Raw genomic sequence first — 24,090 nt, 5'->3', positions numbered from 1 at the left:
CAGACGCGCTCTCGCGCCTGTACAATGCTAAGGTGCAAGCGACTTGTTTAGAGCCTGTTTTTCCCCCCTCTTGCTTCCTGGCATCGCTAAGTTGGGTGATCGACAAGCGGATTGAAGTGGCTAACCCATGTCCACAATGTCCATCCAATCGGCTATACGTGCCACCTGGACTATGTAACGCCCTCATTGTGTGGGCACATACTTCAATGGGAACTGGCCATCTGGGGTCCACATGTACCACCCAACTACTATGTGCACACTACTGGTGGCCAGCCCTGTACAAGGACATGATGAGGTTCATGGCTTCGTGCGCAGATTGCGCACGCAGCAAGAGACCACATACTCCTCCCACAGGTAAGCTGCTCCCCCTGTCTACCCCCCTGCGCCCATGGTCCCATATTGCGGTGGACTTTTTTTACGAATTTTCCTGTATCCGTGGGTAATACTGTAGTACTCACAATAGTGGATCACTTTTCGAAGATGGTCCAGTTTGTTCTCTTGGCAGGTCTACCCATGGCTTGGGCAACAGCGGATTTACTCTTTTGCCATGTCTTCAGACAGTTTGGTCTGCCTGAGGACATCATTTCTGACAGGGGACCAAAGTTTACATCATGGGTATGGAAGGAATTATTGGGAAAGCTGAATATAATGGTCAGCCTGACATCTGGCTATCATCCACAAGACAACGGTCAAGTGGAGAGGGCTAACCATGAATTGGGTAAGTTCCTCCGACTGTATAGCCAATGACACCTGGAAACGTGGAGCACTTACATTGTCTGGGCAGAATATGCGCAAAATTCACTGTGACATGCGGGAATGGGATTAACCCCCTTTGACAGTGTGTTAGGGTACCAACTGACACTCTACCCTTGGAACCCCCCTATCTTGGATCAGGCTGCAGTGGAACAGTGGTGCCAATGCAGTGAACAAGTATGGGCAGAGACGTACCAGTATCTGTGCAAACGGTTGCCGCTTACCAGCGAAAGGCTGATAGAGGACGTGGAGTGACTCCCCAGTATGTGGTCGGACATCGGTGTGGGTAGCCATGAAGGATGGCAGGGCAGGCTCTACCGGAAAGCTGGCCACGAAGTACGAGGGTCCCTATGCCATCACGGGGAACGTTAACGACGTCACGTACAAGGTTGATATTCCGGGAAGCAGTCAGGTGTCCCGTGCGTTTCATGTGTCAGTCCTGAAGCCTGTGGTGGTGGGTCCCCTTGCAGAGGGAAGCAATTGCTCAGGGCTCCTGCCGCCACCTCTGGAGGTTGGGGGGGGCCCAGCGTACAAGGTAAGGACCCTGCTCAACTCGTGTAGGAGAGGCAGGCAGTTGCAATACCTCATGGACTGGGAGGGGTGTGGTCCAGAGAAACGTTGCTGGATACCAGCTTCCCAGGGGTTAGACCCTGACCTCGCCGCATCCTTCCACCGGGAGTACCTGCAGAGACCGGCTCTGCGATGGCCGGGTCGGTTGTGCACTGGGGGCCTGGTGGGGTCTTTGGGGGGGGCTCTGTCATGGTTGGCCAGTCATCTGCCAGAGAGGACAAGCCTAGATTAGATAGAGGCCGTCCTATACCCCTACCTCGTTCCCGATCACCGGAATTTTAATCGATTACACCTGTGAATAAGTGTCTGTGCTATTTAATCCTACAGGTCCCTGGAGAAGACACTGCACATTAGCAGACTAAGCCAGACGGGAGACTCTTCCTGTGAAATGCTTTCTCAGGAGCCTTACTTTAACGAAACTTATTTTGTGTGCATTTCATGAGTGTTGTGTTCATATTATCATGGAGAATAAAGAGCTCTTTAAGTCGACCTTGCCTCTTGCTTCCTCTGTGCCGTCGCTACTGTCACACAAAAATAAAGAAGCAAATGCAAGTCTCCAACTGAACAGTTTAATGAAACTAAAGAAAGCCATTGTAACATTAATGACCGACAAACAGCTAAATAAAAACAAATGTCTTGTAAAAGAACAAGATAACAGAATAATGACACATCGATGACATGGTGAACGAGACTCATTCAACACCACCTGATTGGGGCACAAAACCAAAACATACATGTGCAGCAGCAAAGCACAACATAAACAAAAGGCCACATAGATGCTACCATGGCCAGGTAGAGGCTGCTGGGGAGGATGCACCATCCCAATTGGATTAGAAATAAGTTGGGGTCACACTAATCATTATCATACAGCAATATGCAAATAAAAAACATGTACCCAATAAACAAATAAATATTTTTAACAAAACAAAAACGTAATTCATGAAATGTAAAACAAAGTAATCAGTTTACCTTTAGTTTTCATATTTATATAAATAAAGAAAGAAAAATATATTTTCCACTGAATATCTTGAATTTTGACAGCACATGTATAAATGTTTCTGTTCTGCATATTTTATTTTATAAGCACTATCGGTGATTATGCTTGTGTGTCTTTTGCTGTAACTGCAACTACAAACCAGGGAAACAACACAAAACTTTAGTTATCATTATGATTAAACTGAATACATAACCACGCCTCTAGTGCTCAATTCACACTCACATTTATTGACAGGTCATCAGTGCAAGGTGGCTATTTAAACGAGTGTAAAGCAGCCATCCAGACCTTCAGAGTGCTGGTAAGCACCAAGCCCACCATGCAGATCACTTCAAGTCTGGTGTCATTTGTGTCAGTGCTGTGGATGACTGTGCTCAGCCCTGCAGGATGTAAAGCAAACCAAGTCAGCTGCAGGCTGTGGGCTGATCCTTGGCTACCGGGTTTTTCTATGAATGGAGATTTTATAATCGGAGGAATTTTCCTCATTCATTCCTATGCAAAATCAGGAGAGAACACCTACACCAGGCTACCACCACAGCTACAGTGCTCTGAGAGGTCTGTCTGTGAGAGTGGAATAAATAGCACAGACAGCAGGGATTTTTGTTAGAATGGCTGGGAAATGATGATTAGGATGATCCATATTCTCTACTATTCTTTAGAGATATACTATGTATTGCTTTAAACACATGAATATAATACATTTTGGTACTGCTGAAGGTTTGCACATTTGTATTTGTCTTATTGTATCCACACAGCATGGATTTCAGGCAGCTACGCCTCGCCCGTGCCTTCGAGTTCACCATCCACGAGATCAACAACAGAACCGATCTCCTGCCAGGCATCACATTAGGCTATCAGATATATGACTCGTGCTCTGATGTGCAGATAGCAAGCAAAATTGCTTTACAATGTGTAAACGGCTTGGACCTCGTTTTCAACAACACAAGATCTTGTTCAAAATCTGCAGCTGCTACTGTACCTGCTGTTGTAGGAGAGCCTACTTCTTCTTCGTCAATTAGCATGGCCAGAATGCTCGGTCTTTTTGGAATTCCACAGGTGAGTTAAGGATCAGACTATTGCATTGTTTACCATATACTTTTAAAGTGCTGTTGTTTTTAAGAATAAGGAAATTGCTGAATAGCCTAATAATTTACCCAAACTTGCACAAGAACTGTAGTCATATATAAGATATGCAGGTTAATTTGTTAATGCAGCCTGCCTGAAAGAGAATGGATTAAACTACACATATCAGTTTTTTATGCTTTCTTATAACCGAATCACAGGTGAGTCAGTCTGCAACCTGCGCGTGTCTGAGCGATAAGAGTCAGTTTCCAACGTTCTTTAGGACTGAACCTAGTGACCAACATCAAGCGGCCGCACTGGCAAAAATGGTGAAGTATTTTGGCTGGACATGGATTGGGGCAGTGCGCAGCGACACGGACTATGGAAACTACGGAATGGCAACGTTTATAAAGGCTGCGCAGGAGGAGGGGATCTGTGTGGAGTACTCCGAGGCCTATTACAGAACACAATCACGCAGTAGACTGGAGAGACTAGCAAATGTCATCCGCAGATCAACAGCCCGGGTAATAGTAGCGTTTGTTCATGAAGGAGACATGAACTTTATATTTGAGGAACTGGTACAGCAACCTCTACCTCCGATTCAGTGGATAGGCAGTGAGGCTTGGATCACACATCCAGACTTTCTACGTTTTAACATTTGTGCTGGCGCTTTAGGTTTTGGGGTTCCCCGGTCAGTTATTCCAGGTTTTCGTGAGTTTCTTTTAGACCTTTCTCAAGAACAAGCTTCCAAATTGCCTTTGTTAAGGGAATTCTGGGAGCGCTCGTTTGGTTGTAGCCTAAAAGGACGGACAGGTGTGCGGGAATGTGATGGCAGTGAGGACATCCGCGCGCTACAGAACCCGTACACAGACACGTCTCAGCTGCGTACCACTAACTTGGTGTATAAAGCCACATATGCCATAGCGCATGCAATACACGGAGTTATCTGTAATGAAATGCAATGCGACAAGACCATTAACTTCACACCGTGGCAGGTACAAATCTTCTCAATTAAAATAATCTTAATTTATGAAGTTTGCCTGTCTATTGAAATGATCATGAATTTATTGGTTGCAATGTATTTTTTAATCTACCTATTATAAACATTAACCCATATATAATATTTATCTGAATATAAAGATACTGCAAAGTATGTTTAGTCATGTGATCAAATACTGCATAACTGAATTGTCTGTAGAGAAAACACTGTTGACCTTTCTTGAAGTTTTGTTTAAAATTACAGATATACAGCCAGCTCAAGAGAGTGAACTTCACGACAAAGAATGGTTATCAGGTGAACTTTGATTCTAATGGGGATCCTGAAGCTGTCTATGAGCTTTTAAACTTGCAGTTTAAGAAAGATGGCACTTTAGAGCTTGTGCCAGTGGGCTACTATGACTCATCTAAACCAAAAGGACAGGAGTTCAAAGTCATCAGTGCTGTCAGCTGGTTTGGAGGACAGACAGAGGTACTATAGCCTGTACTCACGCACTATAAAGCAGTTGTTCTCAACCTAAAGGCCAGGAGAACAACAACACTTGACTCTTTAGTGTTTTCCTTGCTCCCACACAACTGATTTAAATCATGCAAACTTGTTAATTACATGGTTCATTAATCAGTGAGAAAGACAAACTCAATTACACAGCATTAGAGCCTTAAGGCAATGATTTCTTTTGAATTTTTCCTCTAATGTCTTTCCCAGGTGCCAGTGTCTGTGTGCAGTGAGAGCTGCCCTCCAGGCACCAGGAAGGCTGTGCAGAAGGGAAGGCCTGTCTGCTGCTATGACTGTATACCATGTGCAGAGGGAGAGATCAGTAACAAGACAGGTTTTCTATCAGTTATCTACTTTCTAATGCCTATGTACCAGATGTGGTATATTATATACCATATATATATATATAATATATATATTATATACTAAGGTACCCTTCTCCAGGGGTTATAGAAACCAAAAGGTTATATAAGGATACCCCCAAAAACCTTTAATGTGTGGACAGTTTTACAGTTCTCTTGAAAACTTTCAATTCAAACAATTTTATGTTTATTTGTATAGCACTTCACTAACACATTCATTGACAATGTCAACAGAAATCTAATTACAGTCCCCTTATAAGCAAGACAAAGATAGAATTGTCAAGGAAAGAGATTGAGATTGTATAAACAAGAAACCTTGAGAGAAGGCAAGACTCAAAAATGGAAACATTTCTGCGGTCACCTTTTCTGAATCATTGTCAGAGGCACAGTTCTTTCTGACTTGTGGCAGTACTTGTTTTGTTACTGCAATGTGGTCTATATATAAAAAAACAAAAAAACATGAAACATGTTTTTAGACTTTTCTCTGAAAGCATTCTGACTCTGCATTTCTGATTTTTTAGACTCTTTGGATTGTATACACTGTCCTCCTGATTTCTGGCCAAACACCAAACAAGACAGCTGCTTCCCCAAGCCTGTTGAGTTCCTGTCCTGGGATGATACTCTCGCCATCATCCTGACAGTGTTCTCCATCACTGGGGCCTTCATGGCTGTGTGTGTTACTACTGTCTTCTACAAACACAGGGCATCTCCCATCGTCCGAGCCAACAACTCAGAGCTGAGCTTCCTGCTGCTCTTCTCTCTGACTCTGTGTTTCCTCTGTTCACTTACCTTCATTGGTCGGCCCTCTGAGTGGTCCTGTATGCTGCGTCACACAGCGTTTGGGATTGCCTTCGTCCTCTGCATCTCCTGTGTTCTGGGGAAAACAATAGTGGTGTTAATGGCCTTCAGGGCTACACTTCCAGGCAGTAATGTCATGAAATGGTTTGGGCCTCCACAGCAGAGACTCAGTGTTCTTGCTTTCACTCTCATACAGGTCATTATTTGTGTTATTTGGTTAAAGTTATCCCCTCCATTCCCCTTCAAAAATCTAAAACACTACAAGGAAAAGATAATCTTAGAATGTGGCTTAGGTTCAGCTGTAGGTTTCTGGGCTGTGCTGGGTTATATAGGATGTTTGGCTTTTCTGTGTTTTATTTTGGCTTTTCTAGCACGGAAGTTGCCTGATAACTTTAATGAAGCCAAATTCATCACATTCAGCATGCTCATATTCTGTGCAGTTTGGATCACTTTTATTCCAGCTTATGTCAGCTCTCCTGGAAAATTCACTGTGGCTGTGGAGATATTTGCTATTCTGGCCTCAAGCTTTGGTTTAATTATTTGTATTTTTGCTCCCAAGTATTTCATAATTGTGTTTAGGCCAGAGCAGAATACCAAGAAACACCTTATGAGTAAAGTTCCCTCTAAAGCTCTCTGAGACCCTCACATAAACAGCAAAGTTAACAAAAAGCATATTACCAGCAAGTTAAAAAAGAATTTTCACAGGTTGCACTGGTCAACCACACTTTTGCTTCCTGCATTAAAATACCATTTTATTATGCATTTTTACATGCTGAATCCACAGGTTTTCAGAATTTCTCTTTCACCCATGAGTTGTTGTTTTTTTTTTTTTTCCACCAGTATACTCACATGCCATTATGCGTAGTAACGGAAAATGAGTACCAAGGAGAGTGGATCCCCTCTATGTTTGCATTCTACTCTTAGGCACTGATGAGTGATGTTCCTGAGACAAAATATAGGCAAAGACCATGCATTGTACATTTTAGAATAAGTTTCTATATTTAACTAATAATGTAATTATTTATGGGTTAGTAATTAATTAATTAATTAATTAATTAATTAACTGTAAATATGTAATGCATAGTAAATGTAAAATTTAAGTGCCCTGTCACACATGATAGAAAATGTCCTAAAACAAATCCAAATTTGTTATAAAAGTACTATAGGTTTCATTTATTCTGATTTGGAAACCAAACAAAAAAAAGTTTAAGTTCTGTTGCCCAGTATAATATATACACAACAGTGTATTTGGCTCTGCAGATTTTTCCACTTTTAGAATAAACTGTGTTTCATGTTTGTATGTAGGGGAAAATATATTCTCACCAATTTAAGTTTCATAAGAATAATAAAGCTGACAAACTGCATTTAAGCATTATCAGATGTTTTTAAACTTCAAATAATTTGCTCTCAAACTACTTACGTCTATTGCTATATCTAATGATTCGATTTCTACCTATAACTTAATTTTAAAAAATCAATATATGAATTTGCTTGATTGATTGTTTTGTATTTATTCTAAATGTGAATGTGTTTAATGTGCTTGTGTATATGTCCATTCAGTAAATGTAACGATGGAGGGGTGATGCGCGAACACACTTGCTAAGTGCCGACGCGCCGGACAGTATGCGACACGGAACTACTGAGTAATACCATAATGACCGTAACTAAGAGTTTGATAAATAATAGATTTAATAACAGAAACATGAGACAAAAAAAAATAACAAAGGACAGAAAGAACAACAGGCTAACAAGATGAGTAAGGTAACTAAACACGGAGACCGAGGAAAACCGAGAGCTAAATAATAAAACAATGACCTACAGACAAGAGACGAAGCAACGGTGTTTTCATAGGACTACAATTAAAGACAAACTCAGAACAGCTGGAGACTAGGGGGAGGAGACAGGGAACCACAGAGATGGACGTAAACCCGGAAGTAACTAGGTTGCCCGGGAAACGGGGAACGCTCTGGTCTGTGAACATGACAATAAGTTGTTTTCTGTAACATTTTGGGATATGATTTTATCTGATCATTCAAGATTGTTTTATTATTTATTATATGAACAACACAAGAGTAAACGATGAGATATTTGGTCTGTGGGTCTGCCATTGTGCTCCTTATAATAAATGTCATTGCTTATTGATTTCACAGCTGATGAAGGAGGATTGTTGAAAACTCCTGTTTCTTTCTCTCTCTCATATATATATATATATATATATATATATATATATATATATACACACACACACACACACACACACACACACACACACATATATATATATATATATATATATATATACACATGATGATATGTGATGATATTGTAGTAATGACAGGGTAGGCTACTCTGCTGCTTTAATTACCTTATACTGTACTGAGTCATTGAGCTATTGGAATTACTTTGTTTTCTCTAAAATGCATGAACTGTTCTGTTTTGTTTCTTTCAGTATTTATGCTTGAGATTGTAATAAGGCTCAAACTTCCAGCAAATAGCACAGGAGAGTCAAACCTTGATTCATCAAGGTCAAAGTCCATTTTGCTGATTCCCCTACTCAATGATCCAGATTCAAGTCAACTGGGTGAGTACCTGAATATATTTTATTGGATTTAATGGCTAGGTAGCTTTAAAATCCAAAGTGTTTCAAAATCAATGTGTTTCTTTGAAACAATGTAGATGAATAAGCAGGACAGAAGCATTAGACAGTCATCAGTACAAAAGTGCAGTTTTGTGCAATTCACAGGACACTTACAATTAAATTTACAATAAAAACAGAAACAGTATTCTAAGATTGTATCATTTTGCATGAAAAAGAAAAAGGTAAAATTTACAAAGGACAAATAAAGTAAATCGACCTATGAAACCCAAGTAAACAAATAAAAATAAATGAATAAACAAATATAATTTTATTTCCACATTTATGTATTTCTATATTTTTATGTGTAATGGCTGGAGTGCAAGGAACAAGATGCACTGGACTCCCTCGACATATACAAACATATTAAGCACAACATGAATGAATAACACAGCAGCACTCTCACGGAATAGGCAGGGTGGAAGCAAGCAACCTCCAATGGAGCACCGAAGGTGCAGCTACGGTATTCAGCAGCGGGTCCAGAGGCACAGCTACAACATTCTGCGGTGGGTCCAGAGGTGCGGCTATGCCGTTCAGCATCCTCAGAGGGACCCGGCCTACACAAACAACATATCGCACCCACATACACCATGGGTGCCCACGACGAGTAGATGGAAGGACAGGAACTGGAGGCGTGTCCTTGGCCCTACAGGGCATGCAGAGGGGTATTTTCACCCTGGGTCTGGACATGCTGCTACAGACTACTGCCCACCTGTCGCCAGCCTTCCAGGGAGAGTCCTCGAGGCAGTCATCCTCCAGGGCCCGAATGCCGCAGGGCAAGGAACAGGATGCGCTGGACTACCTCGACGTACACAAACATTTATTAAACACAACACGTGTTATGAAAACAGTGGCACACACATGGAACAGTCAGGGTGGAAACAAGCAACATCGAATACAGAACACGACATGCACCAAAAACAGCCAGAGCCACAACAGTAACATTAACAGTAGCAAAGACCAACAACAAGGCACACACCAACAGGGGTTTAAGTACAGAAAAATATGACAACAATAAATCATGTGTAGGTGTGTGCTAACAATGAGGGCATTGTTACAAATAAGACAGTGGGAAGGGGAGCATTCCATGACATTATGCACTAATTTATTTTATTTTTCACTTGCTCTTTCTTTGTATGCTGTATGCATACACCCTTGAATTATATTGGATTAAAAAAAAAACAGTCACATTCATCATTATCATATAGGAATATACAATAAAAAAACTTGAAACCAACAAAATACATGTTATATATAATAAATATTTCTAACAAAAAGAATGGAAAAATTAAATACATTAAATATAAAGCAAAGTAATTAGTTTACATTAATGCACATTTAAAGAAAGAAAGAAATGTTTCAAAATAATATTTTAAAATTAAAAACTTGAATTATGACAGCACTTGCATATATGTTGCTTATGTTCTGCATATTTACTTGTATAAACACTACAGGTAGCTCAGGTCTGTTTTGCTGTAACTACAACTACAAACCAGGGGAATACAACAAAAATCTTTACTTATCATTATTATTAAAACAACACAAAACCACACCTACTGTGCTCAATTCACACCCACATTTGTTGACAGGTAATCACTGCAATGTTGCTATTTAAACCAGTGTAAAGCAGCCATCCAGACCTTCAGAGTGCTGGGAGACACCAAGCCCACCATGCAGATCACTTCAAGTCTGGTGTCATTTGTATCAGTGCTGTGGATGACTGTGGTTAGCCCTGCAGGATGTAAAGCAAACCAAGTCAGCTGCAGGATGTGGGCTGAGCCTCAGATGCCTATTTTGTCTATGAATGGAGATTTTATAATTGGAGGGATTTTCGCCATTCATTACTACACGAATTCAGGAGAGAACACCTACACCAGGCTGCCACCACGGCTAAAGTGCTCTGGGAGGTCTGTCTGTAAGATTGGAGTGGACAGTAAAGTCAGCAGGGTATTTTGTTAGAATGACTGAGCAATTATGATTAGGGCCAATTATGTTCTCTACTATTTTGCAGACATGCTGTGTATTGCGATAACAACATGTGAATATAATACATTCTGTTACTGACAAACGTTTCCTAATTTTTTATTTGTCTTTTTGAATGCACGCAGCATGGACTTCAGACAACTGCGCTTCGCTCGTGCCATGGAATTCACGATCCACGAGATCAACAACAGAACCGATCTCCTGCCGGCCATCACATTAGGCTACCAGATATACGATTCGTGCTCTGACGTGCAAATGGCAATTAAAATTGCTTTACAGTGTGAAAACGGTTTGGACCCCATTTTCAACGACACGGGTTCTTGTTCAAAATCTGCAGCTGCCACTGTACCTGCTGTCGTAGGAGATTCTACTTCCTCTACGTCAATTATCATGGCCAGAATGCTCGGTCCTTTTGGAATTCCACAGGTGAGCGATAAGGGCCAGAATATTGCAATCTTTACCACAAAGTCATATACATATACATAGTCAAATGTAAGATATGTAAGATAATAAGTTATACATTTGTAACGTAACAATTTTAAAGCATATACCGCTAGGAAAACAAGCAGTGTACCTGAAAGGCAACTGACTCAAACTACTATTTTCGTTTTTTGTTCTTTCCTCTACTTACCGTGTCATAGGTGAGTCACTCTTCAGCCTGCGCGTGTCTGAGCGATAAGAATCAGTTTCCTGCCTTCTTTAGGACGGTACCTAGTGACCACCACCAAGCGGCTGCACTGGCAAAAATGGTGAAGTATTTCGGCTGGACATGGATTGGAGCAGTGCGCAGCGACACGGACTACGGAAACTACGGAATGGCAGCGTTCCTAAAAGCTGCGCAGGAGGAGGGGATCTGTGTGGAGTACTCCGAGGCCTACTACAGGACACAACCGCGCAGTAAACTGGAGAGAGTGGCAAATGTCATCCGCGCGTCCACGGCCCGGGTAGTGGTAGCGGTTGCTCACCCAGGAGACATGAAATTGATCTTTGAGGAACTGGCATGGCAACCTCTGCCTCCGATTCAGTGGATAGGCAGTGAGGCTTGGTTCACACATCCAGACTTTCTGCGTTTTAACATTTGCTCCGGCGCTTTAGGTTTTGGAGTTCCCCGGTCAATTATTCCAAGTTTTCGTGAGTTTCTTTTAGACCTTTCTCCAGAACAAGTTTCCAAGTCGCCCTTATTAACGGAATTTTGGGAGAGCTCGTTCAGCTGTAGCCTAAAAGGGCGGACAGGCGTGAGGGAATGTGACGGCAGTGAGGACATCCGCGCGCTACAGAACCCATACACAGACACGTCTCAGCTGCGCATCACTAACTTGGTGTATAAAGCTACATATGCCATAGCGCATGCACTCCACGGAGTCATCTGTAATGAAAGGCCATGTGACAAGACCATTAAATTCACACCTTGGCAGGTATAAATCTCAGTTAATGTATGAATAAAAATCAGAAGCTGACTTTTAAAATGATTATGAATTAAACAGTTGTATGTAAAATATAAATAAAATATTTGATTATAAATATGATACAAGATTAAAGTGATTTTTTTGTACTCAAGCACTGCATGGGTGAATTTTCTGTGAAGAAGGCACTGTTACACTTTGATGACCTTTCATGAAGTTGTGTATAATATTACAGATACACAACCAGCTTAAGAGAGTGAATTTCACCACAGACAATGGTTATCAGGTCAACTTTGATTCCAACGGAGATCCCGAAGCTGTGTATGAGCTGATAAACTTGCAGTTTACGAAAGATGGCATATTAGATTTTGTGACAGTGGGCTACTACGACACATCCAAACCAAAAGGACAGGAGTTCAAAGTCACCAGTGCTGTAAGATGGTTTGGAAGACGGACAGAGGTACTACATAACATGTACTGTACTCACGCAATGTAAAGCAATTGTTCTTAACATGCAGGCCAGGAGAACAACACTTGACTGTTTAGTGTTTTCCTTGCTCCCAAATAACTGACTTAATTCATGCAGACTTGTCAATTACCTGATTAATTTAATCCGTAAGACAAAGTCTGAATTAGACTGTATACGAGCCTCATGGCCTTGACTTCTTTTGCATTTTTCTCTGTCTTTCCCAGGTGCCAGTGTCTGTGTGCAGTGAGAGCTGTCCTCCAGGCACCAGGAAAGCTGTGCAGAAGGGAAGGCCTGTCTGCTGCTTTGACTGTATACCATGTGCAGAGGGAGAGATCAGTAATAAGACAGGTTTTGTACCTTTTAAGTCCTACACACCAGATGACACTTCTGTCATATATTTCAAAGTAAAGCACACCTCTCCAGTGGTTATGGAAGAAAAAGTTATATAAAGATACACCCAAAATCTTTTTATCCTTGAACAGATTTCTGTGATCAGCACTGCATAGTGAAGACATGGTCAGAGTCATGGTCATTGTTTCCTTGTGTTACAACAATGTGTCCTACATTAATAGAAATAACATAAGACATTCTTTTAGAATTTTCTCTATGAGAGCATTCTGATACTGCATTTCTGAACTTTTAGACTCAGTGGATTGTGTGCGCTGCTCTCCTGAGTTCTGGCCAAACACCAAACAAGACAGCTGCTTCCCCAAGCTTGTTGAGTTCCTGTCCTGGGATGACACTCTAGCCATCATTCTGACTGTGTTCTCCATCACTGGAGCCTTTGTGGCTGTGTGTGTTACTGCTGTTTTCTACAAACACAGGGCGTCTCCCATCGTCCGAGCCAACAACTCAGAGCTGAGCTTCCTTTTGCTCTTCTCTTTGACTCTGTGTTTCCTCTGTTCACTTACCTTCATTGGTCGGCCCTCTGAGTGGTCCTGTATGCTGCGCCACACAGCGTTTGGGATCACCTTCGTCCTCTGCATCTCCTGTGTTCTGGGGAAAACAATAGTGGTGTTAATGGCCTTTAGGGCTACACTTCCAGGCAGTAATGTCATGAAATGGTTTGGACCTCCACAGCAGAGACTCAGTGTTCTTGCTTTCACTCTTATTCAGGTCTTTATTTGTGTCCTTTGGTTAAAAATATCACCTCCTTTCCCCTTCAGAAATCTCAAGCACTACAAGGAAAAGGTCATTTTTGAATGTGGCTTAGGTTCAGCTGTAGGTTTCTGGGCTGTACTGGGTTATATAGGATGTTTGGCTTTTCTATGTTTTATTTTGGCTTTTCTAGCACGGAAGTTGCCTGATAACTTTAACGAAGCCAAATTCATCACATTCAGCATGCTCATATTCTGCGCAGTTTGGATCACCTTTATTCCAGCTTATGTCAGCTCTCCTGGAAAATTCACTGTAGCTGTGGAAATATTTGCTATTCTCGCCTCAAGCTTTGGTTTGATTGTTTGCATTTTTGTTCCCAAGTGTTTCATAATTGTTTTTAGACCAGAGCACAATACCAAGAAACATGTTATGGGTAAAGTTCCCTCTAAAGCTCTCTGAGATAATCACACAACCAGCAAAGGACATTTTGTATAAAATTTGACCAGAGCACTGGTCAGCAATGATTTTGCAATAAAATACAATTATAATGTATTTTTTCCATGCTGTATCCACATATGTTTGCAAATTTTCCCTATGACCCATAAATGTTTGTTTCCAGTTTACTCATGTCATTATGTATAGCAAGTGAAATCAGCACCAAGGAAAGTGGATGCCGGATACTGAAGTGGGATGTTGTTGAGGCCAAATACAGACAAAAATTATACAATTAACATTTTAGAAGCATGTACCTCTAAATTTTAAGTCTAATATAAGCCTTGTGAATATGCAATATATAATTAATGTAAAATTTTATTGCCCTGTCACTTAAAAACTATACATGATAGAAATATTCTAAAAAATTAAATGTCATGGTGTGGTGAGTACCCAGCAGGAGGGACACGCCCACTCACACACACAAACACACATCACCACCTCTTTTTCAATTGCCCTCTTTTGCTCTGCCTACTATTTAAGGCCACAGGTACCTGTTGTCTGTGCTGCACATTGCCCATCATCCGGGGCTTAGAGCCATCGCCTGTACCTGCTTCCAAGGGCCCTTCATCACAGTGTTCCTTTGATGCTTTGAGCTTTACAACTGTTTTATCAGCTTTGTTCTTCAGTATGCTCGACTGGAGTTGTGATGGAAAATACTTTCCAAACTTTCAATCACTCTCGCTCCCTCCTTTCCACCAACATCACAGTAAATAGTCCAATAAGTTGGACATAGTTTAGTTTGAAAAAAAAAAATAAATTAAAAAAAAAATAATAATAAAAAAAAATAATAAAAAAAAATATATATATATATATATATATATATATATATATATATATATATATATATATATATATATATAATTTATTTATTTATTTATTTATATAGCACTTTTTACAACAGATGTTCTTACAAAGCAGCTTTACAAATATCCAAGTCCAAGCCCCCAGTGAGAAGCCAAGGGTGACAGTGGCAAGGAAAAACTCCCTAGAGCATAAGGAAGAAACCTTGAGAGGAACCAGGAGTCAAAGATGGAGCCCATTCTCCTCTGGCCGACAACGGTCACCACAATAATAACAACTTAATAATAAAGTTCAACGTTTTGGTGGGCATGTGTGCAAGACCCATCCCACAAGAGAATGTCCATTAAAGGCAATGGAAAAGTAGTAGGGTGGAGGTGTTGTGAGATACAGGAGGTGACATCACGGGGTGGTGGGATTAGCCATGGCATATGCACACATTTGATACATATATATCCTGATGATAAACAGAATTTGTGATTGACTGTAGAGTCCCATTATTTACTCTTATATATGATTCATTTAATAAACAAAATAATCATGCATGATCAGATAAAATCATATCCCCAAATGTTACAGAAAACAACTTATTGAATGGACATATACACAAGCACTTTAAACACATTCAAATTTTGAACACTCAAATACAATACAAACAAACAAGCAAAAAATAAATGCTGACTTTTCAATAAGTTAAATGTAAAAATCAAATCATTAGATATAGATATAGAAATTGATGTAGGAATAGATAAATACAGTAGTTCAAAAGGCCTGATAATGCCTTATTCAGTTTAATGTCAGCTTTATTATTTATATCAAAGTTACATATATATATATATATATATATATATATATATATATATATATATATATATATATATATATATATATATATATAAAGTATTTTATGCAGGAAGCAAAATCATTGTTGGCTAGTGCACATATAATTTGGTTACATGATGTTTGTGTGAGGTTCTCAGAGAGTTTTAGAGGGAACTTTACCCATAAGGTGTTTCTTGGTATTTTGATCTGGTATATATACAATTACAAAACAAAAATACAAATTATTAAACCAAAACTTGCGGCCAGAATAGTACCGATTTCTACAGCTACAGTGAATTTTCCAGGAGATCTGACATAAGATGGAATAAAGGTGATCCAAACTGCACAGAATATAAGCATGCTGAATATGCTAAATTTGGCTTCATTAAAGTTGTCAGGCAACTTCCTTGCTAGAAAAGCCAAAATAAAACAAAGAAAAAGAAAAGCCAGGAATCCTATATAACCAAGTACAGCCCAGAAACAAACAGCAGAACCTACGCCATATTCAAAGTTGATCTTTTCCTTGTAGTGCTTTTGATTTTTGAAGGGGAAAGGAGGTGATATTTTTACCCAAAACACACAAATAAGGACCTGTAAAAGAGTGAAAGCAAGAACACTTAGTCTCTGCTTGTGACCTCTGAGATCAGGCCAGACACTTGTGGATAACCGGGTTTCTTTTATAGCAAAACAAGCAACAATAATAAACTGAAACAGGCTAGGGTAATAGCCAGAGATATATCAGGGATGTGCTTGGGTGGGACATGCTCAGTACTCACGATAGAATAGCGATAATACTTCGCAGGGAATTAATGGAAAAGGGGAGAATAAATAGCGTAGCAAAGATGCGATACAGGTAATTCTAGTAAACTGGTAATGAGGATCTGATGAGGTTGTGCCAGGGAAGACGGGAGTTGTAGTCATGGACTAGGGACGGTTGTGTGACACTGCTGTAGAGGCCCAAACCATTTCATGACATTACTGCCCGGATGTTTAGCCTTGAAGGCCATTAACAACACTATTGTTTTCCCCAGAACACAAGAGATGCAGCGGATGAATGTGATCCCAAACACTGTGTGGTGCAGCATACAGAACGACTCAGAGGGTCAACCAATGAAAGTAAGTGAACAGAGGAAACACAGAGCCAGAGAGAAGAGCAGCAGGAAGCTCAGCTCTGAGTAGTTGGCTCAGACGATGGGAGATGTCCTGTGTTAGTAGAAGACAGCAGTAACACACACAGCCATGAAGGCCCCGATGATGGAGAACACTGTCAGAATGATGGCTAGAGTGTCATCCCAGGACAGGAACTCAAAAGGTTTGGGAAAGCAGCTGTCTTGTTTGGTGTTTGGCCAGAAATCAGGAGGATAGTATATACTATCCAAAGAGTATAAAATATCAGAAATACAGAGACAGAATGCTTTCACAAAAAAGTCTTTAAAAAAAAAAGGTCTCATGTTATTTTTTTTATATAGAGCACATTGCAGTAGCACATCGAAACAAGTATGGCCACAAGCACTGTAGTCAGAAAGAAGTGAGTCTCTGACAATGACCACAGAAATGTATTTCCCTTTTTGAGTCTTGCCCTCTCTCAAGGTTTCTTGTTTATACAATCTCAGGCATTTCCTTGACAATTGTATCCTTGTCTTGCTTATAAGGGGACTGGAATTAGATTTCTGTTGACATTGTCAATTAATGTCTATGTGAAGTGCTATACAAATAAACATAAAATATATTGAATTGAAAGTTTTCAAGAGAACTGTAAAACTCTGTCCACACAATAAAGGTTTTTGTAGGTACCCTTATATAACCTTTTGGCTTCCATAACCCCTGGAGAAGGGTTCCTTAGTATATAATATACCACAGGAGTGTCATCTGCTTCATAGGCATTAAAAGGTAGATACTGATAGAAAACGTGTCTTGTTACTCTCTCGCTCTGCACATGGTATACAATCATAGCAGCAGACAGGTCTTCCCTTCTTCACAGTCTTTCTGGTGCCTGGAGGACAGCTCTCACTGCACACAGACACTGGCACCTGGGAAATACATTAGTGAGAAATGCAAAATAAATCAATTTCTTATTCTTATTCTTCCTAATTCAGAGTTTGTGTTACTAATACAATTAATCAGGTAATTAACATGTCTGCATGAATTAAATCAGTTTTTGGGAGCAAGAAAAACACTAAAGAGTCAAGTGATGTTCTCCTGGCCTGGAGGTTGAGAACAACTGCTTTGGTACAAAGTGCAGTTTTGTGTAAGTCATGGGACACAGTTTTCTATCATTTTGCAAAGAAGAAGAAAAGAGGTGAAATTTAATAAGGAAAAATAAAGCAAATAGGCATAAGCAAGCCAAAAAAATAAAAATAAAAATAAATGAATAAACAAATATAATTTTAATTTATTTGCACATTTATGCATTTCTATATTTATTATCGCACTAATTTACTTTTCAGTTGCTCTTGTTTCTTAACCATGTATGCTGTATACATGCACCCTTGAAAAATACTGGATTAGAAATAAGTCAGGGTCACAATTATCATAAAAGAAAAGAATGCACAAAGAAATAAACATGAAACCAAGAAATGAATAAATAATAAAAAGCATGCAAAAAAGTAATTCATGAAATTAAAAACAAAGTAATGAGTGTACATTAATGCACATTTTAAAGAAAAAAGAAAGAAAGAAAAATGTCAGCACTTAGAAAAATGTTGTTTATGTTCTTTATATTTTTCTGTATAAGCACTATAGGTGTAATGTAAAGACACCAACTGCAAACCAGAGACAGATGACAAAAGGTTTAATTATGAATATGATGAATATTGAATATATAACCACTCCTCCTGTGCTCATTTCGCACCCACATTTAATGACAGGTCATCACTGCAAGGCTGCTATTTTAACCAAGGAAGCAGCCATCCAGACCTTCAGAGTGCTGCGAGACACCGAGCCCACCATGCAGATCACTTCAAGTCTGGTGTCATTTGTATCAGTGCTGTGGATGACTGTGTTCAGCCCTGCTGGATGTAAAGCAAACCCAGTCAGCTGCAGGCTATGGGCTGAACCCCAGTTACCTGAACTTTCTATGAATGGAGATTTTATAATCGGAGGGATTTTTGCAATTCATTCCTACACAAATTCAAGAGAGAACACCTACACCAGGCTGCCACCACAGCTACAGTGCTCTGGGAGGTCTGTCTGTGAGATTGGAGTGGGCAGCAGAGTCAGCAGGGTATTTTGTTAGAATGACTGAGAAATGATAATTAGGATCAAACATGTTCTCCACTATTTTGTAGATATATGCTATGTATTGCTTTAAAGACGTGAACATAATACAGTTTGTTATTGACAAGTTTTCTTTTTTTTGTCTTACTATATTCACGCAGCATGGATTTCAGGCAACTCCGCTTGGCCCGTGCCATGGAATTCACAATCCTCGAGATCAACAACAGAACCGATCTCCTGCCGGGCATCACATTAGGCTACCAGATATACGACTCGTGCTCTGACGTGCAAATGGCAATTAAAATTGCTTTACAGTGTGAAAACGGCTTGGACCCCGTTTTCAACGACACGGGTTCTTGTTCAAAATCTGCAGCTGCCACTGTACCTGCTGTCGTGGGCGATTCTACTTCCTCAGCGTCAATTAGCATGGCCAGAATGCTCGGTCGTTTCGGAATTCCACAGGTGAGCGATAAGGCTCAGAAAATTGCAATCTTTAGCACAAACTCATATGTTAAAAAAATCGCTTCTGAATATCCTAATGACTTTCTCCGAAACTGCACTAGATCTGTAGCCAAATGTAAGACATGTAAGCTAATACGTTATACATTTGTAATGTATCAATTAAAAACATTTACCGCTAACAAAACAAGTAGCCTAGCTGAACGAGAACTGATTCCATCTATTCATGTCAGTTATCCTGTCTTCTAACCGAAATCACAGGTGAGTCATTCTGCATCATGCGCATGTCTGAGCGATAAGACTCAGTATCCAACTTTCTTTAGGACCGAACCTAGTGATCAGTACCAAGCGGCAGCAATGGCGAAAATGGTCAACTATTTCGGCTGGACATGGATTGGAGCAGTGCGCAGCGATACCGACTACGGAAACTATGGAATGGCATCGTTCCTAAAGGCTGCGCAGGAGGAGGGGATCTGTGTGGAGTACTCCGAGGCCTACTACAGGACACAACCGCGCAGTAAACTGGAGAGACTCGCAAACGTCATCCGCAGGTCCACGGCCCGGGTAGTAGTAGCGTTTGTTCACGCAGGAGACATGAAATTGATCTTTGAGGAACTGGCACGGCAACCACTGCCTCCGATTCAGTGGATAGGCAGTGAGGCTTGGTTTACACATCCAGACTTTCTGCGCTTTAACATTTGCTCCGGAGCATTAGGTTTTGGGGTCCCCCGGTCAGATATTACTGGTTTTCGTGAGTTTCTTCTAGACCTCTCTCCAGAACAGGTTTCCGAGTGGCCATTGTTAACGGAATTTTGGGAGAGCTCGTTCAGTTGTAGCCTAAAAGGGCGGACAGGCTCCTCAGAGTTCCTGCGGGAATGTGACGGCAGTGGGGACATCCGCGCGCTACAGAACCCATACACAGACACGTCTCAGCTGCGCATCACTAACATGGTGTATAAAGCTACATATGCCATAGCGCATGCACTCCACAGTGTTATCTGTAATGAAACGGAATGCGACGAGACAATTCAGCTCGCACCGTGGCAGGTACAAATCTCATTTAAAAAATCTTTATTTATAAATCAGAGCCTGACGTTTGCCTGTGCATTGAAATAAACATGAATTTATTGGGTGTATATATTAATGAACCTCTAAATTATAATTGATTCGTACATAATATTTATGCAATTAAATATGTTGCAAGATAAAAGTGATATTTTTACCATTCATTCAAACACTGCATGGCTGAATTGTCTGTAAAGAAGACAATGACACACTGTCATGACCTTTCACGAACTCGTATCTAATACTACAGATACACAACCATCTTAAAAGAGTGAACTTCACCACAAAGAATGGTTATCAGGTCAACTTTGATTCCAGCGGAGATCCTGTGGCTGTTTATGAGCTCATAAACTTGCAGTTTAAAAAAGATGGCGCATTAGAGCTTGTGCCAGTGGGTTATTATGACTCATCCAAAACAAAAGGACAGGAGTTCAAAGTCACTAGTGCTGTAAGATGGATTGGAGGACAGACTGAGGTACAATATAGCACAGCCTGTACTCACTCACTATTAAGCCGTTATTCTCAACCTCCAGGTCAGGAGAAAAAAAAACAAAACACAATTGACCCTTTACTGTTTTTGTTGCTCACACAAAACAGATTTAATCCACACAAACTTGTTGATTATATGATTTATTTAATCAATGAGTACGAGAAATTTGGCACTATAAGAGCCTCAAGGCATTTATTTATTTTGCATTTTTCTCTGATGTTTTTCCCAGGTACCAGTGTCTGTGTGCAGTGAGAGCTGTCCTCCAGGCACCAGAAAGGCTGTGCAGAAGGGAAGGCCTGTCTGCTGTTTTGACTGTATGCCATGTGCAGAGGGAGAAATCAGTAACCAGACAGGTTTTCTATCAGTTATCTACATCCTAAGTCTTACTGACCAGAAGCCACTCACCAGAGTGCTTTTGCATACTAAAGTACCTTTTTCCACAGGTCATGGAAGCCAACAAGTTATATAAAAATACCCCCAAAGATTTTTAATTTTTGAATTGAGTTTTACACATTACCTTTTGAAAACTTTCAATTCAATTTAGTTTAAGTTTATTTGTATAGCACTTCACAAACACATTAAAAGGCACTGACAACAGAAATTTAACTCCAGTGCCCTCATGAGCAAGGCAAGCACAGAATTGTCAAGGACAGTTGAGAGAAAGCAAGACACAAAAAGGACACACACAGTTTTTTTTTTCTGTAAAAATAGTGAAGTCATAGTCAGAGACACAGTACTTTCTGACTACTGTGCTGGTAACGATCATTGTTTCCTTGTGTTAATGCAGCAGAAATAATATGAGATTTTGTTTTAGATTTTTCTCTATGAAAGCATTTTGACTCTGCATTTCTGAAATTTTAGACTCTTTGGACTGTGATTACTGCCCTCCTGAGTTCTGGCCAAACACCAAACAAGACAGCTGTCTCCCCAAGCCTGTTGAGTTCCTGTCCTGGGATGACACTCTAGCCATTATTCTGACTGTGTTCTCCATCACTGGAGCCTTTGTGGCTGTGTGTGTTACTGCTGTCTTCTACAACAACAGGGCGTCTCCCATCGTCCGAGCCAACAACTCAGAGCTGAGCTTCCTGCTGCTTTTCTCTCTGACTCTATGTTTTCTCTGTTCACTTACTTTCATTGGTCGGCCCTCTGAGTGGTCCTGTATGCTGCGCCACACAGCGTTTGGGATCACCTTCGTCCTCTGCATCTCCTGTGTTCTGGGGAAAACAATAGTGGTGTTAATGGCCTTCAGGGCTACACTTCCAGGCAGTAATGTTATGAAATGGTTTGGGCCTCCACAGCAGAGACTCAGTGTCCTTGCTTTCACTCTCATACAGGTCATTATTTGCATAATTTGGTTAAAATTTTCTCCTCCACTTCCTCTAAAAAATCTAAACCACCACAAAGAACGGATAATTTTGGAATGTGGCTTAGGTTCAGCTGTAGGTTTCTGGGCTGTACTGGGTTATATAGGATTCCTGGCCTTCTTGTGTTTTATTTTGGCCTTTCTAGCACGGAAGCTGCCTGATAACTTTAATGAAGCCAAATTTATCACATTCAGCATGCTCATATTCTGTGCAGTTTGGATCACCTTTATTCCAGCTTATGTCAGCTCTCCTGGAAAATTCACTGTAGCTGTGGAGATATTTGCTATTCTGGCCTCAAGCTTTGGTTTGATTATTTGTATTTTTGTTCCCAAGTGTTTCATAATTGTATTTAGACCAGAGCAGAATGCCAAGAAATATCTAATAGGTAAAGTTCCCTCTAAAGCTCTCTGAGATAGCAAAGACATCAGGAAGGTGCAGCACCTTATATAACATGTTCAGGATTATTTTTAGGCTCCCACATCTCTAATGTATCAGCCTCATCAATAAACCCCGAGCAGTGGTGGGACTTGAACTGGAAATCTTCTAATTACTAGTCATGTACCTTAACAACTGAGCTACCACATATTTTGATTGGTATAAAGTACATGTGTAATGTCAGTAGATAGGGAGCGAGACATGAGTGTGAATTAGGAGTTTCTTTATTCTCCATAAATAAGGAAACAAAGCACATCATCCATAACTAACCGGAAAAAGGACAAGCCCTCATGCTAGAAAAACAAGTACGTCATTACTCCTCCCGTTTTGAAGTCTGTGTGTAACAGGATAGCAGGGGGAGATCAAACAGAGGGCGAGTTCGGTAGTAAATATGCCAGTAACGGAGATTTATTTTCCTAAAAAAGTCCAGTGACAGGGGCATGATGCCATAAGCAGACAAAAAAAATAAAAATAAAATAAAAAATACAGTCATCCACGGCAACAAAAATTGACCCAAAATAAGGCAACTTAACGTATTCCCAATTAGGGCATTCAATCAACATGTTTCTCTCTTGCATCCCAATGCCACTCCTTATATTTAATCTTCACCTCTTAGACCAAACCATTCTAGACACATAATTTATTAAATTCATAGTATCACTCCCCTATGGTTCAAGACAAAGGCTATCATTTAAAACATTTTCCCATTATCCAAAATGTATCTTATTAAAATAAATATACCCATATCCAAACACAGAGCCATTAATCACAATTTTATCTTCCCCCTATTTGGAAAATTACCTGCTCCAATAACATGAACCAAAACTACAACTTCCCCTCAATTTTGAGCACAACTCTTGACTTGTGCCCTTTCAATCGCTGAACAAAACAATTACATGCTTTGAACCCAAACTCCTGTTACCTTATTATAATAAGTATATCTATATCTACACACATACATTAACTCTAGTAGTTATTGACACAGTCAGTTGGCCATCCTGAACAATGTAAGATAATTACAATAACTTTACAGAACTCCAGCAAACGGCAAGTTTGTTCCCTCTGATATCAGTATAATTAAAATAAAAGTCTTTCAACCCCATGTATTGTCCACATTATTCCTCTAATATTTGGCTCTCCTGTTTGTCCACATGGAACGGGCCAGAGTCCCGTTAGACTGTGGTGACAGCCACTTGGCTGAAAGAAATGTTGAATATGACTGAGGGCATGTGCCATTCCCTGAGCATGCTACCAGACATATTGTGCAACCTTGCTGCCTGGTGAAGGTTGGCCTTTCATATTTTATTCTTTACCTCAGCTTTAAACA

The 24,090-nt window shown here is 40.3% G+C and overlaps 2 protein-coding genes, 1 long non-coding RNA gene and 1 pseudogene across 3 annotated transcripts; 3 read left to right on the top strand and 1 right to left on the bottom strand.

The window, feature by feature from the left end:
- Nucleotides 1-2,700: 2,700 nt before the first annotated feature.
- LOC113590972 (extracellular calcium-sensing receptor-like) lies at nt 2,701-8,116 on the top strand. Its single transcript, XM_027031318.3, has 6 exons — nt 2,701-2,872; nt 3,073-3,373; nt 3,601-4,374; nt 4,623-4,847; nt 5,082-5,205; nt 5,755-8,116. Exons 1-6 carry the CDS (start codon nt 2,766-2,768, stop codon nt 6,666-6,668), a joined length of 2,445 nt encoding a protein of 814 aa, XP_026887119.3. The 5' UTR covers nt 2,701-2,765; the 3' UTR covers nt 6,669-8,116.
- A 2,177-nt stretch (nt 8,117-10,293) lies between these two features.
- LOC145658664 (uncharacterized) lies at nt 10,294-11,376 on the bottom strand. The gene is made up of 3 exons (XR_014124357.1): nt 11,281-11,376; nt 10,999-11,058; nt 10,294-10,398 (listed from the first exon to the last, which is right to left on the bottom strand). It is a non-coding gene; the product is annotated as an uncharacterized LOC145658664 (long non-coding RNA).
- LOC113590982 (extracellular calcium-sensing receptor-like) lies at nt 10,338-14,206 on the top strand. Its single transcript, XM_027031330.3, has 6 exons — nt 10,338-10,573; nt 10,775-11,075; nt 11,291-12,064; nt 12,288-12,512; nt 12,746-12,869; nt 13,165-14,206. The coding sequence occupies exons 1-6, from the start codon at nt 10,338-10,340 to the stop codon at nt 14,076-14,078; spliced, it is 2,574 nt and encodes an 857-aa protein (XP_026887131.3). The 3' UTR covers nt 14,079-14,206.
- Nucleotides 14,207-16,478: 2,272 nt separating this feature from the next.
- On the top strand, nt 16,479-23,163 carry LOC113590978 (extracellular calcium-sensing receptor-like; annotated as a pseudogene).
- The last annotated feature ends 927 nt before the right edge of the window (nt 23,164-24,090 follow it).

Source organism: Electrophorus electricus, chromosome 6 (genome assembly GCF_041902795.1).
Source record: "Electrophorus electricus isolate QZ-2024a chromosome 6, ASM4190279v1, whole genome shotgun sequence".
In the NCBI taxonomy this organism is placed as follows: domain Eukaryota; kingdom Metazoa; phylum Chordata; class Actinopteri; order Gymnotiformes; family Gymnotidae; genus Electrophorus; species Electrophorus electricus.
The sequence above is the reverse complement of the archived record's forward strand: the minus strand, read 5'-3'. Positions and strand labels throughout refer to the sequence as shown.

Coding starts and splice junctions, on each gene's coding strand:
- LOC113590972 (XM_027031318.3), top strand. CDS start 2,766: ATGAATGGAGATTTTATAATCGGAGGAATTTTCCTCATTCATTCCTAT. Junction 2,873..3,072: donor CAGCTACAGTGCTCTGAGAG/GTCTGTCTGTGA, acceptor GTATCCACACAG/CATGGATTTCAGGCAGCTAC. Junction 4,848..5,081: donor GGTTTGGAGGACAGACAGAG/GTACTATAGCCT, acceptor TGTCTTTCCCAG/GTGCCAGTGTCTGTGTGCAG.
- LOC113590982 (XM_027031330.3), top strand. CDS start 10,338: ATGCAGATCACTTCAAGTCTGGTGTCATTTGTATCAGTGCTGTGGATG. Junction 10,574..10,774: donor CGGCTAAAGTGCTCTGGGAG/GTCTGTCTGTAA, acceptor GAATGCACGCAG/CATGGACTTCAGACAACTGC. Junction 12,870..13,164: donor AGAGATCAGTAATAAGACAG/GTTTTGTACCTT, acceptor CTGAACTTTTAG/ACTCAGTGGATTGTGTGCGC.